The sequence below is a fragment of the Harpia harpyja genome, chromosome 20 (assembly GCF_026419915.1).
Source record: "Harpia harpyja isolate bHarHar1 chromosome 20, bHarHar1 primary haplotype, whole genome shotgun sequence".
NCBI lineage: Eukaryota > Metazoa > Chordata > Aves > Accipitriformes > Accipitridae > Harpia > Harpia harpyja.
In genome coordinates this window covers 1798644-1816872 of record NC_068959.1, presented here as the reverse complement: position 1 = coordinate 1816872, position 18229 = coordinate 1798644, and the positions used below count along the sequence as shown (strand labels likewise).

The following is an 18229-nucleotide window of genomic DNA, read 5'->3' as shown; positions in this document are numbered from 1 at the left end:
GCAGACCCCGTCTCTAACCGCTCGGTACACAGAAAGTGCCAGCTCTGCTCCTAGAAATGAGAAGCACGACAGCAGGGAGTGGGTCTGAAATGTCAAGGGAAGCTCTGTGTGATGTGCCGGTCAGCAAAATCCCTCTGTGCGGTGGGTACCACTGAGTTTGAGTTTTGTTTTTTTAATCTCTATCCCAATTTTCACGCTATGGGTTGAGCTTTAGCCCCGTGGAAGAAGCAGCCTGCCTTCAATGCAAGTCTCCCTGGCATATTTTAGAGGCAGAGGGAAGGAGAGAATTGCTCCAAGTGGACGGAGTAGGACATTCCTCCTCACCGAGGAGCTAGCTCTTCCCCGCTGCAGGTGAACTGGGGGACACTTAAACGATGCGCACCCTGATGAGCCAGGCCGTAGGGCAGGACAACCCCAGCATCGCTCCGAGTCCCTCAGCTGGAATAAATCCGCGGGGCTGGAGAGCATCCCGGCGAGGGGCCGCATGCTTCTGGGGCTCCCCTTGCTCCGACTCCGGCTGTCGGTGCGGGGGGTCCCCGCCGTGCTGGGGGCTCGGGGGTGCCCCTTCCCATGGGAAGGTCTGCCACGGCCAAGGCTTTCCCACACGGAGCTGGTGGCTGAGGTGGCAGCCGCACGGTGCATATCACAACCATCAGTGGTGCGTACCGGGGTCTGCGATTCCCCTTCGGGCGAGGGGTGGCCGCACCACGTGTCGGCATCCCCGGAGCCAGCGTGCCATCCGTATTGAGTTATCCCACCCAGGCTCTCGACTCCCTCAATTGCTCCTGATATGTGTAGTTATCAAATAACTGATTTGGGGCTATTCTCTGCTTGTATTTTTAGAATAATTGCTATAAACATTCTTCGGGATTTTTTTTTTTAAAAAACACAACAGCCATTTATATATTTAACAATATATATTTTTATATATATATATAATTTCTAGATCAGTACATTCATCAGTACTTGTTTTTCTTCACAAACAGAAGAACTCTTACAATAGTAGACTTTCTAAAATAAATACTATTAAAATAGAGCTTCAAAATAAATATTCTATACAAAGAAAACCTTCTGTGGTAACTTTTCAGGGTGTGTATGTGGTGGGGTGGTAACAGGAGATGGGGGAAACCTTTATCAGCGTGTCCGAGCGTGGGAGGGGAGGGGGAATACCCAGTGCTGCGAAAGGGTGAGGGCTCGTCCGGGTGGGAAAGCCGGTGCCCGGGGAGCAACAGCATGAATTTAGTAGCTTCTCCTTGTACCCGGCAGGCACTGGGACAGAGGGTGCGGTGACGGTTTATTTGTCTCTTGAAGCCACTCTGCTGAGGGACGCAGCGTGGCATTGCCAGCGTGCCGTGAAGTCACCCCTTCTTGCTTTCTGGGTCTTTCCTTCCGTGTGTGGGCAGAGGACAAAACCCGGCAACGAACAGCAATTAGCAGTTCAGGGTGGTAAAGCCTAAGCGCCTTGCCATCCTCCTCCTCCTCCTCCTCCAGAGCCGCTCTGCGGTGGCACGGCTCCTGACCTGGGGCAACCTGCCCTCCCCTCCCCTCTTGCCTTCGTGGTCCCAGCCCACCGCACCGGCACGGCCGGCGAGCGAACATCGCGCCCGAGGTTTGTGCTAATTAGCGGCCGTTCCTCAGTTTGCGAGGGGGGGACCCGACCCACAGGGAGGATGGCCGGAGCTGCCGCCTCCGTGCCCTCGCCGGGGCTGAGGTTCCACGGCACCGTGCCCGTGGTATGTCTCGGGGGTGGCAGGAGACCCAAGTACCTTAAAATGGGATGGGGGAACGGAGGCATTGGGATGGGGGAAGAGAGGGGAATAAAGACGTTATCGACCGGAGACGTACCCTCCGCCAGCCCCCCGGCACAGCACGGCCGGCGGAGCCCCCGCTTCGGCTGACCCCGAACCTTTCCGAGCGCTCTGCAAAGAGCTCCGCGCTTTCTTGCCGTGCCTTGGACCGGGCGCTGATGGAGCAGAGTCCGGCCGCTGTGCCGGGAGGGCGAGGAGGAGAGGGAGGGTCCCTCTGCTACATTTACCACTGCTCTAACACATCCACTAATGCTTTACAGTCTTCCAGCATGGGATCGGCTTACACCATAGCAGGACTTATATATTAAAAGAAACCAACAGAGAAATAGTTTACAACTATGTACAATGAAAGTAAATCCATACGGGATTGCTGGGTGTATATACATGAGTGTAGATTGGCACAGTGGCGACCACTCCAGCGTTGTATTTGCTTGCAAGGACCACGCATCTAAGCCATGGGCTTTGCTATTGCAGATTTTCAGCTCAGGTCCCCCAGGAACAGCCAGGGACAGAGGGTCAAGAAGGCAAAACAACCACAGGTGGAGGCCATTTGGATACGTATGGTCCCAATAGAGGAGGGCAGCAGGTAAATACCTCTCCTGCTGCGTTTTCTAGCCTGTTTGCATCTTAGGAAAATGATTTCTCTTATTAAATACAAGACCTTATACATTCAACTAACAGTTCAGCTAGTTTGAGGTTGGTTTTCCTTTTATCTTTTCCCCTCCAATTTGTGCAAGATAATAAATACAGCTCTGGATCCCCACCTGCTTCCTTCTTTCTGGTGTCCCCATATGGTCAAAACAAGGATAAACCATAGGAATTGGTATCTGGTGACAGATGTAGTATCCCTTTTTCTATAATTTATCATATACAAGCTAGCAAATGTTATAAATATAGAAAGTTGTTTGTTTTTTTTTTAAATTCCTCATTCAATAAATATCTACAATTAAGCTTAACTAAACCCCAAGTCATCCAGGTTAAATGAATTCTGAAAACAAAAGACACCAGAAGTCCCATCAGTATGCTCCTGCCAACTCCTACGCAGCAACTGTATTGCAACCAAGCAAATGGGATTCCTGGAAATGCTACATGAGCTCTGCCTATTGCTTATCTAATTAGAGATGACATTTCACTGTCACTGCTGTGCATTTACTGAGGAAATCTCCTCTAATTAAAAAAAAAAAAAATCTAGATTTGTTTTCTGCATGCAACAAGTACCTACCTACTTATTAGTGTTGCATGTTTGGACAAACATTTTATTTAGCACCTTGTAGCTGTCAAGAAAAAGGGCTTACTGCATCTTAAGGGACTGCAGAACTGGCCCTAGGATGAGTGCACGGACAAAGCCGATGATATTTGCTCACTGAAAACCATGGGCACATTCTTCAAATATGCTCTCTTCCCTCCCCTGGCTTTCCCTAGTGTTTGTTAACACTAAAATAAACATTAAAGGCATTCTCTCCATTTAAAAAGACACACTTTTGTACAGAGGAGGCAAAAGTTGAACAGCAGCAATAGAGATGGGGGAATGGGCTGTACTTCAAGCAAACACCATTCATCCCTAAGACATAAAAAATTAAAAATCTTAGTATTTAATGAGCTAAGAGCTTGTTCCAGGAGAGGAGGTACTGGATTGATATCCCTATAAAAATACACCTATGTGTATTGTACACTTAGGTTTTTGTGACTTCTTAACAGAGCTTAAGAGGTTTAGAGAAACAAACACTGAACGTCTTTGCTTTGTGGCACGAGTTAAGATCCCCTTTGCTCCAGCACTGGGGGAGCAAGCATGCGTGTTGGGGAAACGGGGTTCGACCAACATCCTTCTGGAGCGGGTTTGTACTGTTGATGTAAAATTAATATTCCATTGAGTAGAACGTGATGCTACGGATCAGCTTACAGGCAGAATGACACGATGCTGATGCAACTGCCTGAACAGATCCTGCTGCTATTCTTCCCGGGGAGGGAGCAACCCTGCTACCATCTTGCTTTAAAAAGAGGGTCCAAATCAATGTAGCCAGGAGGGTTCAAAGCAAGCAATATGCCTAAATGTTAAAAGACCCTTAAACAAATGAACTGTATCTTTACTTCTGGTTCAAAACCTTTGAGGGACACAGAAAGCTTTTGGGAAACACGTACTTTGTGTGCAACTGGCCCTTCTAACAGTGTGCAGGTGGGGAAGGAGGGCGGAGGGAGTTAACCCGTCACCTTCAACCGGCTGCTGGTAGTAAATCAGAGTTTGGAAGGAAAGCGAAAACAAGATGCCCACCCTGAATACGAATCCAATGCAGCTTTTCGCAGCTGGGAATGGGTATTGCTTGTGCGGCCGTGCCTGCCAAGCGAGCAGTTAATGGTTCTTGTGGTGTGCAGGCATGGTGAGCAGCCGTCCGTCCGAACCAGGAGTTTTTAAGCAGCTGTACTTCATGACATACATAGGTTTTCAGCCTTCACTCTACATTATTAAGACTCCTCCTTTGGCCCCGTCTATGTAAATTCTGACCAATTCCAAAACCCTGAATAACCCAAAGCGCTTCAGTTTGTAGAAATAGTTGCTTCTGCTTTCTCCGAAGGCAAAAGGCTAACGTTATCCTCAGAACACAGGTTATTAAAAAGAGCCAACGCCACCCCCCTCCGTGGAGCATCCTCCCACTCCCTGTCCTCCCAAGCTATCAAAAGGGCTTTTCTGGCCTGCTTGCTTTGCTCTCCGGCAACGCCTTGCAAATGACACTGTTTGTGTTTTTGCATCTGCATCCGGGCCGGCTCACTTGGTCGTAGCATCTCTGGGACAGCTTGACGCAGCCGGTGGCTGGCAGGTAGCAGAGCAAGCAAGGGAGCACCAGGGAGAGGGCACTCATGAAGGACCAGCGGGCACAGCAGTTTGAGTGGGAGCAGGAGCAGGGGTGGTCGGCACACGTGCCCTCGTCGTCCTCGTTGGTGCAGTGGTAGAAGACGCCCTTGACGAGACACATGCAGGTGGAGTAGTTGACCAGGTTCTGCGCCGAGCAGAGGCACTCTTGGTTGCACACCCAGCATGAAGGCAGAGTCCGGGGCAGCGCGCACTCCTTGCACTTGCATTTCCCACAGGCTTCGCACAGTAGAAAGTGCTTGTCCAGCTCCTGAGACACAGGTCCCTTCAGGTCCAGGGGCTTGCAGTTAATCACCTTGGGCTGAATGCGAACCGCTCTGGGGGAGGACTGCTCCGCCACGGGCGCCGGGGCCATGTGGTCCAAGAGCCTTTGGTCGGAAGATGTGCTGCTGCTGCTGCTGATGGAGCTGGGGCGCCCGCTGAACGAAATCCAGGGGTGGGTGACGTCCTGCTCGCAGCGCTGGAGGTGCTGGTTGGTCAAGACCGGTTCATGGGGGCCTCGGGGATGCTTCTGGGCCGCCAGCTGGGAAGCGGTGGGGTTGTCGGTGTAGTCGTTCTCTATGTGAGTCGTCTTCATTTGGTCAATCGGCAGGATGGTGAGCGGATGCTGCAGCCGCCCATAGGGGATCCGACTGTCCAGCAAGGGCTGGACCATCACAGAGTTGGGGACAACGGTGATGTTGTGGGGAATCCGGGGCTCCATTGATAACGCAGTCTGATTAACGGTGAAAAAGCTGCTCTTAAGTATCCTGGGGGAAGGAAAGGAGAAAGAAAAGGGGCAGGGGAGAGAAAGAACGCATTGTTATTGAGTGACCCTGCAACCGCAGCCCAAACAGGGCTCTTTGCTGATGTTGGTTATTATGCAGAAGGTCTTACAAGGTAAACTTGTGTCCAAGGGAGTCAGAGCACTTGCCCTGGTATAAAGGGCATCACTCCTCCTTTGCTACTGTTTTCCTCTCCCTAACCTTGGCCATATATAGCTGCTCTGGTCCTGGGAGGGCTACCATTACTGCAGGCTCCTGAAGTGCCCGTTCATCATTTTTACTGACGGAAAGCACATCTTAGGGTTACCGGTGCATATTCACATGTATTTTTGTCAGCAAACTGCCTGCAATGACTTACCTAAGGTTGGGGTTTTTTTTCCCCAATTGACCCTGATCCCCCCCCAAAATCCTGATGCAAAATTGTGGCTCGCAGGAGCGCTGGCCTGGCACAAAGACGCTTTGGAGCGCGGGGCTGAGCACTTGTCCTTGCTAACCCAGAATGTGCCGTGGGAGGGTGGCTTGGCTTCAGCGAGGCAGTGTCCCGTCTCCGTCGGGAGCCGTGGGTTTCAAAGGCTGCTTTCAGCCCTCCTGCGGGAGGTGGAAGTTCTTGCTCAGCAGCTCGTCTGGTTGCAAACCAGGGTGGGAGCGGACGGGTACAGCTCATGGGGAGAGCACGCACACGGGTCGGACCGCATATGTCACCTCGGGCAGGTAATTAGGCACTCCAAAACACTAAGTGGACTAATATTTAGTTTAAGTGCTGTTTACTAGCTATACTAGCTAAGCTGTCTATTGCCACAGTTTCTAATTTCATTGAAAGAGTGCAATTTATCCTGGAGTCGATCCAAAGATTCAGCAGCGGCGTAGGACAAGAAACCACAGGAAGTAACTAAACTTAAATCAAAGAACGGAAACGACTTGGTTCAAATTTAGAAAGTGCACATTGTTTTCTAGTAGATGTGCCATTTCCTCACGGGGCGACCTTTATTCATAAATAATATAATGTTGGAGATCAGTTTAAAGAAGTAGTGAGTAAAGCTTCAGAGCAAGTTGCAGGAGGGGAAAAGCTTCTGGTATCAAGAAAAAGGAAATGGTGAACAGCTTAAGGCATTGCCAGTTGTCTGTGTTCAGACAAACAAATTAACCTTTTCCAACAGCGTGAAAAGTTTTAATATTACAGCAGTCCGAAAGAAAAGTCAGGAGAAAACTGCATCCAGCTACAACCAAGGCACACAGGAGAAGCGTGTGTGTGTGAGAGGGTAAATGTATGCCCTTCTGCAAGAGCACATTCCCCCCTAAATTTAACACAACGCTACAAAAATTGGAGCATGAACTAATTATGCATTTTAGGAAGGAGAAAGGGAAGTGCATTTTTACCCACTGAAAAATGTTACTGGAGTCCACAATTATTTTTGTAAATTGTTGCTTTGATAGATCACTTGGCATTGGAGGGGTTGAAAATCTGCCCGGTTTCCCAAGATCAATAGGAGAGAGGGCTGACGCCGGGGGACGGGGGCCAGAGCGGCAACGCGTGGTCCGTACGGCACATGCCGCCTCTGTACGCTGGCACCGTGTCCTGCCTGCCAGGCTCCTTTTGTCCGCTGTGCAAGACGAGTAGGAAAAAGTGCTTTATCTAGCAGTGCTTATGATTATTGTAATGCAGTCCTTATGCTGCTTCTCTTCACTAGTTAAAATTCTCTGCTGGGTCTTAGCCATTCATTTGAAGTTTTTTTATTTCATTATTCATAGCTCATTGACATCCTGACGTGAGAAACAAGAGAGTTTTTAAAGCATCTATTCCTATTTACTGTATATAAAAAACCAAAAACAACCAATGATTCTGACAACTATGGGGCATGCAGAGGGAAAAAAATTGATTTTCTTTTGTATGTCAGAATCCAGTCTCACGGTATAAAAAGTACTTGCTGCAAGTCAGAGTTTAGCAAAATAGTCAGTTCTCTATCGGCTAGGTGTTCTGTTTGCAGGAAGACTTTGATTTCACAGTTTTTTTGGTTTTTTTTGTTTTTGCTTTGTTTTGTTTTTTTTAAAGAGAGAGATGCAGCTGTTTTGGCTGCCAAGAGTAAGTGCAGCAGAGCTGGTATTAGATGGAAGGTAGCTGGAAGAAATGGTGGCACGCTGAACGATGTTACAAGGCTACCTGTCTGCTCCTGCATGTCACTGGCAGCATTGCCTTGCCATCATTTTTAAATAACCTCTAGCACGGTGCTCTGCATTCCGGCCTGAACTCAGTTCGGAGAACTCAGTTCAGAACTGGAGTTCGGTCCATTCACAGCAGGATAAGACTGGACCCGTGGAGCATTATTTGTTTTAAGGCGCACCGTGTGCCAGCACGCGTGTGCAGGAGAGCTGTTTAGCCCTTAGGCAGCATCCACCGCCTCTGTCAATGCAGCGAGGCTGATCTGATGTTGATTTTCCCCGATACGGCAGCTCTGAGCCAGGCTGGCACATTGAGGGCGTTCTGCATCGCTGGCGGCACCGCACCGGGAGCCCCTCGCCCCGGCAAGCGGGAGGGCAGCCCCCCCCGGGAACAGGAGCAGCACACAGGAGTTGGCAGTTAGGCTTTATATTAACTCTGTAGTTGCACAGTCTGCAATGGTCCAGAACCGGTGATGACATCACATGGAATTTATGTCATCAGATTAATTTGGAGAAGGATTATAGCCACAGGCGCTCCTAAAACACGCAAACTCCTGATACACAGACATGGCCATATGCAGGCAGACATTAAAGATGGCTTAACTGAGATAATGCTAATCAGGATTTCAGAGTTAATTATCACAGAAAGAAGATGGACCCTGGTCTAAACACCACACTTTAGGATAGCTGATGTTGAAAATTATTCATCACCTTTTTTCATTATAATACTGTTCCAAACTGTCTTTCTAACAGGCAAATTATTTCTGCAGAGCAAGCGGAATGGAAGCCCTGACATGGCAAACTCAAAGACCCTGCAGATATTTCGGCAGAGGATCTACTTGGATAAAACCTCTGGAGTGACGACAGCCAACTAAGACCCAGCTCTCCTAATTCCCAGACCCCTGCTCTGGACACCAAGTCTCTCTTGCTGAAGATCACCTTTACAACACCATAGATACACACCCTACCTCTTTTTGGTGCTAGTGCCACACATGGTCCTTCAACCTCTGCCCTGCCTTCTCACTCCTGAGCAGAGGGTTTCCACAGTTAACTGCTCTCACCTTTCAAGCTACGCTTAAGAGACAGAAATTTCTGATATTTATGGAATTTTCCAAGGACCGTGACTACATTGCTGCTGCTGGTCTTGTCGCCAGAAGTTTCAGCAGTGCAGTAAGATTGCTGCTGACAGATCCAGGTCAAACATCTCAAGTGTGGAACTAGAGAGTGAGCTGGGTGGTGTTCATTCTGCAAGGAGGCTCTCCTCCATTGGGATCTGCCCAGAGGACAATGATGATGATATTTTATGGTGTGGTTGCTTCAGGTTTTTTTGTCTGTGTGCTTCCACTGGCACGTGCCTTGGGCACATCTTTCCCTGAGCTGTTTCTGCTTTAAGCTTTATGTCTGCATCCCATGAAAAGAAAGATTTCAGCAAAGGGTACTAGATAGCTGTGTATGTACACAGCACTCCATCTCTCTTGGTAAAGAAGAGGAATCCAGTCAACTTCTCAGGTTAAGGACTTGCGCTGAACCAGAAGCAAATTGAGAAGCCAGACTGCTCCTGTGAAGTCTTGCAGGCTGAGGTGTGCCTGCCTGGGTACGTGCATGGATCCTGCTGACTTCCCTGGAAGATCCTCCAAGACATCATAACTTGACCTTTTTTGGTTGATGTGCTCCCCAGAGGGGAAAAAATGCAGCTGCAACCAGTCTGAAACTGTTCCAGGATGACTGGAACAATACAAGCAAGTCATCCTTTGAAATGCAGTCAATTTGCAGGCAGATATAAGGAGACCTCATGATTGTTTACAGGAGTATCTGGTAAGATGTCCTCTCAGCCGCAGGAAAGCTCATTCCCACTCCAGAAGCAGCACTCCATGCCCTTCTGCAGCTCCCCACCAGGAACCCATCATGCACGCAGGGTGCTTGTCAGCAAGGACAACATTGCCTTGAGCAGCAGCGTTGGTATCTTGTCATCTCCAGCTTCTGTCCCAGCTACATCCCCAATGAAAATTAATGTTTGGGGTGACCTGGCAGGACTTAAGACCTTGAAAAAGGACAAGAACTGAAGGGGTGGAACCTTGGGGCTCTTGCATTGGCTCCGAAGGCCTGCGCAGGTGAGCAAGGTGGGGTTCAGAGTGAACTGTGTCTTGTAGTTGCTGGTGTTGGCTCAGAGGCTGAGGTGACCTAATTCAGCATACGGCACGTGGAACTGGCCACTGCGTGTCTGAAGCAGCCCTGGGTAGAAGTGGTGACAAACGTGAGCCACTTCGGTTGGGAGGGAAGGCAAGAAAGAATGGGCTGAGCTGTCCATCTCCCCCTTTCTTCCCCCCGCTGGAACTAGAGTGCCTGAAGCTGCCTGTGACAGCCACCCTGGCTAACCAAGAAGGGGATGGTTACTAGAGATGAGCTGCAAGTGTCAAACCCCTTGAGAAAGAACATTTCTCTCGTAGGGCTCATCTGCTGTGAGAAGGAAGGACTGAAGTTTGTGATGTTGGTGTTGTGAACAGAGCTTCTCTTTCTGGCATGGCAGCTGGGTACTGCTTGCAGATATTGAATTAATTGCTCAAATTGAACAGATTTAATATAACAAGATGTGTCATTTAAAGAAAATTGTAGATAAAAAAAGAAAAATAGAAGAGAGAAAGTAGAAAAGGAGATTTAAGATACTTAAGCAACATACTTTGCAAAAGCTATGAAACTTTATGCAGTTCCTTTGTCATCCACTGCACTAATCCAGCTTGACTCTAAATTGCATTTTAATTGAAAAAAAATGCCATACAGAATACTTGTAAACAAAGTTAGTTAATCTTTGATCATCAGTAATTACAGACATATTATAGCATTAGCGTAGGCACAAATTCACTGGTTGCAATTGTACACGCAATTTTCTGAAAGTAGACAACAGGAAGAAAAATTCATGAGTATGTTCTTACATTGGGATTTTTTCCTTCTTTAGAGGTAGGTGAAACAATGAAGTTCTTTTCAAAGCAGACGTGTCAACAAACTCCCATGTAGAGAAAATGTCTCTTCCCCCATGCCATCCAGGGACTGTATGGTTGCTCACCACATACAATTTTCAAGTCAAAATGTACTTCCTTCCAAGGGAGTAAAATTGGATTCAAAAGTCAAGTTCATAAATGTGCTGCAGTGCTTGTTTCAACTCTTCATCAAGATATTGCCAATTTAAAATTACTATTGTACTACATAATTACAAGTCCCGAAGTTGTAGGAAACCAACTGTTATTTTAAAGTGTTTTGGTATTATTTCAGACTCGAACGTTTTGTAAGATTCTTTAGTCATATGAAATTAAAACAAAGGTGATCTTATTTTTTTTAATAGGATTTTGGACTTGCCTACATCATTCTACAGAAAGCTACATCCTTGTAGGCAGTTCCGTGAGAAAGTCATATAAACCCCCAGGAAAGCTCATTCTCATTAACGTCTTCAGAACATTTTTTGAAGCAATAAGGTTCTAGTATCTTTATTTTCAAAGTGGAGTTGGATAACTTGTCTTCCAGTTACTGAAAAACAAAATGGATCTTGACTTAAATATCTAACGAGTGCAGAAATATATATAATGTTTATACCTGTCTCAGTTACTGATTAGTTAACAATAAGTACTTTCTCATATGTTTAACACATTCTAGATGTATGCAGTAACAAAAGAGTAAAGAGAATAAGGGACATAAGTCCAGAATCAGGTCCCGTGTGGAAGCAATCCTGCAAAACCCAGCCCTGGGAAGCGCTGGTGTGACTCTGACACATCCCCAGTGCCCACACTCCCAGTGAAGTCAATGTGAAAATGGGAAAATGTGCTCCCACAACCCACCTCCTGTCCACCCAGCACCACGTATGAGGTATCACAGTTTTGCCCAGCCCATTACTGAAAGATGCAGAAAATTTCAAGATGCAGATGCTGATGTGCAAATGACTGAACTCAGTCTTAAATGTCGTAGGAAAGAAAAGCTCCAAACGTGGTGCCTGGAGTATGTTTGCTAATAGAGAGACCACCAGTACGAACTGAGAAGTCATGTAGCCACTGTCAACTCTTTCTACCCTTTGTAAGCTGCAAGTACCAGATTTGGGGGCACTTTACCGCCTTCTAATGAATTATGCCTTAATTACACCTCCTGAGCAGCCTGTCTCTTCCGTTGTGCCTGAACAGCACCAGTGTCAGAGAAGAGCCATTTGCCTCGGCAAACCAAGCCTTCTCCTGGGATTATTGGCGCTGGACTGTCCCGTGCACGTTCTGCAACGTCGCCGGTGCCCCCTCTCCCGGGCCTGGACCTTCGCCCTGGAACGCCGGGAAGCTGCTGAACATGCAGGCAGTGCAGTGCTGCCCATTGCTGTGACAGTGGTGGCCAGCTCTAGGACATCTATAATGGTTATAATGGTACTAGGTGGGATGGAGAGTAATGGTATGGAAAGGGCTGCCTTCTGCCTTCTTACCATAAGCAGAGTAAAGCAAACTTGGGTTTTCAATAAGAATTTTCGATCACAGGTTTCCAAGAATTTTCCGAATACTGAAGCATCACAAGCTTTTGTGAAGAAAGGATAGAGAAACTACCAGCGAGATGAAAGGCCAAGCCCTGGCTGAAGCCCGTGGGAGCCGTGCACTGGGGCTGCGGTAAGGCCTGAACTCGCCTGGAGTTCTGCTGTGGGTCAGTGACAGTGGGGGATGGACCAGAGAGCTCTGAATCTTGTCACCTAACAGCTGCATCACACCTCCTCTTGCTTACTATGATACTAGACCCGTTATTATCCATGCAAAAGCTGAATTACAGTCTCTGAAAGAGATGTGACAATCACCTAATTAAGATTAGCATACAGGTAGTAATAGGTGCAGTAAACGTACTGCGGAAATTTGCTTATTTTCTTTGCTATATGGGACACACAAATTGCTGAAACAATAGGGCAACAGGAAGAAAACAAAATAAGCAATAGAATCTTTACAGATAAGTCTGAATACAAAGAAATTATCATAACTGAAAACAATATACTTTGGGGCAGTATACTGTCAAGGGCAGGGACATATTTCAAGGTCTGTGCAAGTCAACACCGTTCAGAATCTATGGTAACCAGTGCAAAACTCCTCCGATTTATCACTGCTTTTAGGACAATCATAACTACTCTCTCTCCTGTGGTGGTTTGGTTACACAGTCTAGAAAACCTTATCTAGAAAGCGTTGATCACAGCTTCATCCCGTGCTTTGGGGATGTGCACAAACCCTGCCTTGCTGGCTCCGGCGCGGCGCTGGTGGCCAGGACTCACCAGCAAGTTACAGCTCCTCCCTACAGCCCTTTGGGAAAGAGGAAAATGCCCAGGACATACCCTGAAAACGAAGCCAGGGTATCTGGTATAAGAGCTATCCTTGCTATCAAAAAATACTTGCAAAGGGAAGATCTATAGGGCTTCACAGAGGATATGGACCAAGCGGGGCAGGCGTGGCGGGGCTGGGACCTGGGGAGGAACGTGGGAGCGAGCAGGGTGCTGCTGGCCGGGGCTTGCTTCCACCAGAGTGAACGAGAGGGATCAATACAGGACTCGCTTCCCCGAGTCCCCAGGGAGGAGAGGCTGGCGATAAGGCAACAAATTCTGCCATTGCCTTTGTTTGGAATTAAGGACATCCTCTTGTCCAGACCTCCCAGCAGTGACGAGGGATGTGGTGCTGCTGCTGGAAGTCAAAAGGTTCAATAAAAGCTTTTAATGAGAGAAGACTATACTTGAAGTTAAAGGAGACCTTTCAGTAAGCACATGTTTTTAATGTGTGATTAAGAATAATATACAGTGTTGGAGTTCATTAAGACTGAGTTAGGCTGTCTGAATTTTGAGTCAAGCTGTAAATGTTCTAAAAAAGAAAAAAAAAAGCTCTTTTCCATAAAATGTGTATTAATATTAACAAAATATTGATATTAATTCTTCTTGTTCCCCTCCTTAGTAGCCTTATCTGTCTAAGGACAGCTAGAATTTTCTCTACGAGTAATAAGGAAAAAAAAAATTAGAAAGCTTATTAGGGAAACCTGCCATTTTTAAAACGAGACACTAAATTCTTGCCAGAGCGTGGAAATTCAGAAGCTGGGAAATGAGACCTGTAGACTTCCAAGAAGCTGTCTCTGTCCAGCTCTGTCTGTTCCTATGGTGCGAGTGAATAAAGCACATTTTGGCCCACTAACGTTCAGATCTCTAGGGACTCCAATTTCTTAGTCAAGGCTTTTTATTGGATAAGAACATTTATTTTAAGGCCAGAAAACTAAGCTCAGATATGATCTATTAAGCTCATGGTACTAAATGATAACCATATTAGAAGGATTTTATACTTCCTTAAGGAAATACATTGTATTGCATTTAAAAAGAATAAAACCCAAACAATACTTGTGCAACTGTTTGCCTATAAAAAGGCAGTTTTAAGTACTGGGCTGAATTTGGAAAATTGTATAGCAATATGATTAATGATTTTTTTTGCTTTTATGGTTAATATTTGGAAAACTATCAGAACCATGAATTAATTATTGCTGTAGTGTTGCAAGGGTTGTGAATTTTATTTCACTGAAGTCTGATAACAGGATTTTTTGGGGGGGAGGGAGGGATTGCTTTTTGAGATGTTGCATTTCCCAGTATGATTTGGGAATTAGTCATGATTCTGTGAAAACAGCTTTTGTTTTGCTGTTTCAGGAGGAGAACAAATAATTTCTCCCCTGCGCATACCTCACAGAGAATTTCAAAAGGACTGCAGTATTCAGAAATAGTCCTCTAATTTTATAATACCAATATAGAGTCCCTTCTAGCAACGGACAACACAGTAGCCCATGGAAAATGGCACATTTATCAATGAGACATCCCCAGTGGGGTTCCAATAACTGAGAACAACCCCTCCTCCTGCTATCATTCATTTTTATACGGAGAAGGGGGAAGCTAGTCATCAGGATCATTGTGATTCCGTGCACAAATTGTAGCTTTATTCTTTAACCCAAAATAAAGAGAGGGGGGGGGAAGCCTTAATATTGGGAAAGCTGGGTTTCTCTTTACCTAATTAAACAGCAATTCCTGAGCTGATTTTTGACATACTGTACCCTTAGCATGGTATGGAAGAAAGGTAGCAGCTGAAGAAGTTTTAAAGAATCTAGAACGTGCCTTTTCTACTCCAGTTAACTCAGGGATGCTTTTCCTTTTCTCTTTCTTTCTCTCCTTTACCCTTCAAGGAAAAACTTGGGGCTATAAAAGATTTAAATCAAGAAATCAGACCCTTGGTCACTTGAAGAAAAAGAGTGAAGCCTTTTCCTCCTGTGATTAATGCTGATATTCATTTGCACTGCCATTTCCAAGGTCTGCATTTCCAGTCCTGCTTTCCTCTAAGACCTTTGTGCCTTTTACATGCCCCTTTCTGTTTTTTCCATTCCCCTTCTGATAATGAATTTTCAGAACATGTCGTCTCTAGGCTTGTCTTTCTCCTGTGACGCCAGGACTGGTACCAGAAAATAAAATCCTGGCTTATCTTTGCTACGCACTTGGTAGAGAAGAGCAGCCAAGACAGGTTTTTCCTCCATATATAATATATTTCATATACCTTTATGAAATGATTCTAGGTACACATTTTATTACTTATCTAGCCCTTAAAATATATAATCCATCCAGATTTAAAACTGAAGCAACCAAGTATACAGCAAGACAGGGAACAGAACAGTGATGGAATAAGGCACTGAGGCCAAAAAAAAAAAAAAAAAAAAAAGGCAGTTGTATGAAATAAAATGCTGAAGAGCAAAGGTCATGCAGGAATGATCTGACACACCAGTGGCTGATCTCTGAAGTGTCCTATTATGGAGACAGCTCAGAACTATTTGACACTAACAAGACATAGGGCTTTGGAAAAGACAGGAAATGCGTATAATCAGTTTTCATATTCCAAAGCAAGAAATATCCAATTCTTATTTGTCAGCCCAGGTGTCCATATATTTCTGCTCCTTTTTGGGGGGAGGAAGAAGGGATGAAGGAGAAGACATCCCAACAACAGAAAGAGCAGCCTTATTCTGCTATAAAAGCCTTGCAAACAAACCTGACGCAAGTATGGTGAAACCTGCCTGCCATATACGTACACCAAATGCAGATGTTGATGGAAGAACACAGAAAAGAGGTATAAATAAGAAGCACAGGAATACAAATGCAAATTCTGCAAGAAACAGGATGTTTCTTCAGAATGCAAAGTCTCCTTTAGGTTGTGAAGCACCAGGCAGCTATCCACTATATATAATTATAGATAATTGCTGTTAGAAAAGTCATAGTCAGAAATATGCTTATGATCAGTGATCTTTAAGGGACTAGATGAATGCATCTAGACAGAGCACAAGATTTTCCCTCGGGAAGCAGGCTTTATTTTTCCTAGTTAAAAAATATTTAACATTTGCTCGCAGACACAGATCTCGCACTTACTTTAAGTAATTCAGCTAAGACCATCTCTCCATAGGCGAGTTAATCCTAAATCCGAGACGGACGAGGGGGGCCGGACCTGGGAAAATCCTGGCAGGAGCCGCTGGAGCTGCGGGAAGGGACCTGCGAGCGCGGCGCTGTCAGCGGCCGCCGCGATGCTGCAACCGCCGCTGCCTGGGAAAATGGCTATTTTATGAATGGGAGGGCAGCAGCTCCCTCTGCGCTTGCGCGGCCTCCCGACTCTATGAATGGGTGGGCACCGGGGCGCCACCGCGCATGCTCGGCTGCCTTTTATGAATGGGGGGCTGGAGAGGAGCGTGTTGCGAGTTGCGGAGGACGGATACGGCTCGCGCTTTTTTTTTTTTTTTTCCCTTCCCTCCCCTTCTTTTTTTTTTTTTTTTTTTAATGAATGGAGGGCAGGCGGCAGCTGCGCATGTACCGCGCCCCCCGCCCGGGGCTGGAGGTAACGGCGGGGGAAGCGGGGGCGGGGGGCTCCGCGCTCCCGGCCGCCTGGGGCGGGGGGGGGGGGGTAAGGGGGGGCACCTCCGAGCCCCCTCCTCCCCTCTGGGCCCTGTGGGGTCGCCCTGCCCCGGCCGCCCCTCGCCCCGGCCCCTCCGTTAGCGGAGAGCAGCCGTGAGGATGCCCCCAGTCTCTCGGCAGACCCCCCCGCCCCAGCCGGCGGAGCAGCCCCCCCGGCTCCGCTGTGGAGCGGGGCGAAGGGCGGCAGCTCGGGCAGCGCTTCTCGCCGGGAGCCGGGGGGGGTCTGGCAGCCCGGACGGCTTTGTGCGGGCCCGGGGGGGGCGGGTTAAGCTGGAGGCTTCGGCTATCCCCGGTTTTGGGGTGTGCGACCGTGAAGCGAGAAGATATTCCTGATTTTTCCTGCAGCGTTCGGCTTCCTTTTCCTGTGTTTAGCCCTGCGGTTCGTTCCCTTCCTTGCGGTGCCGTGACACACTCCCGTCCTGGGTAGCTGTGCCTTGCGGCTTGGGCGTTTCGCTGGCAGTACCTGCGTGAAAATGCAAGCAAAACCCATAGCTGTAGTTGCATGTCGTATGTGCAACCTGTAGATTTATTTTATGGCTCTTGAGAAGGTGGAGGAGGTGGGACAGAGCTGTGCAGGTCACACAAAACCCCCAAGAGCAAGGAGATGGTCCTGCTGGTGGAAGTGAGGCATTTTCTGTGCTATTCTCAGCTTTGCAATTTTTTCCATGTTCAGCTTTCTGTAAGTCCTGTTGGACTGCATCCCGAGCGCTCTGCAGGCAGTGTGAGGCAGGCCCTCAGGGCCAGGTTTTAAAACGATCTTTAGCAAACAGCTGCTGTTCTGCTGTTCGGTGTTGAGCTCCCCTGAAAACCTTGCCCTAACTGCGTGCTGAGAGCTCCGAAATGTCGTTATGTGCTTCGGTTCCCATTCAGCAAATGGAGAATCTCAATTCTCAGCTGGCGCAGAAGCGGTGACAGGCTGGGTCTCTGTGTGCACAGCCCTCCAGGATCTTCGCAGGCAGGTTGCTTTACACTGAAAATGCATTAAGAATAATGATGTATTTTTAATATGTGTGAAGAGTCACCTTCAGAGTACAAATGGAGCTCCTTCTCATTTCCTGCCATATTTATGGCACATATATTGAAAAGCTTGCACAGCACTGGAGAGATGTCTATGTTGTTTATTTATTTATTTAGTGCTAATATGAACATTGTGTGTTATTGCAGATACACCCCACAGAAAAGATTTCTCTCTCCTGGAGCGTCTGCTCTAAGGCTGATTGTTTGGTTACATCTGTGTTTGTCTCTGAGGGCAGAGACCTTTGCAAGTGGGAGCAGTGTTCATGGGTCATGGGCAAATGCAATTTAACAAGGAAAGGACAGAAGAAGGAGACTCTCTAAAGAACAGCTTAGCCGAGTGGTGCATAAAATATTACTAGACTTCAAATATAAAAGGCAGATGCTTGCTTTTGAGACTAAATAGAATATGGTTGTTAAAAATGTTGCTTTGTTAATGGTCGTGTTCTTTACCTTAAAATACTGCTTGAAGGACAGGCAAGCATAGAAATTCTTCGTCTGTGATTTTGAAAATTGGCAAATAAATGGATAATGGAAGAAAATGCAATTTTTAAAAAGCTTATATAGAGGAAAAAAAAAAAAACCCCAAACATCTTGCTGTATTTAGTGTTGGAAACCAGCTCAAAGCTGAGAGACTCAAATGCCTGAGCAAAAAAATCTG

General features: G+C 46.9%; 1 protein-coding gene across 2 annotated transcripts; it reads right to left on the bottom strand.

The window, feature by feature from the left end:
* Positions 1-952: 952 nt before the first annotated feature.
* On the bottom strand, positions 953-16266 carry SPRY4 (sprouty RTK signaling antagonist 4). 2 transcript variants are annotated; one of them, XR_008232725.1, is made up of 3 exons: positions 16018-16266; positions 3924-5423; positions 953-3890 (listed from the first exon to the last, which is right to left on the bottom strand). XR_008232725.1 is itself a non-coding variant. In XM_052772008.1 (2 exons), exon 2 carries the CDS (start codon positions 5375-5377, stop codon positions 4478-4480), a length of 900 nt encoding a protein of 299 aa, XP_052627968.1. In that variant the 5' UTR covers positions 5378-5423; positions 16018-16266; the 3' UTR covers positions 953-4477. The 2 variants fall into 2 exon arrangements, 1 of the variants encoding a protein (XP_052627968.1); XM_052772008.1 differs by having other exon boundaries at positions 953-5423.
* Between the last annotated feature and the right edge of the window lie 1963 nt (positions 16267-18229).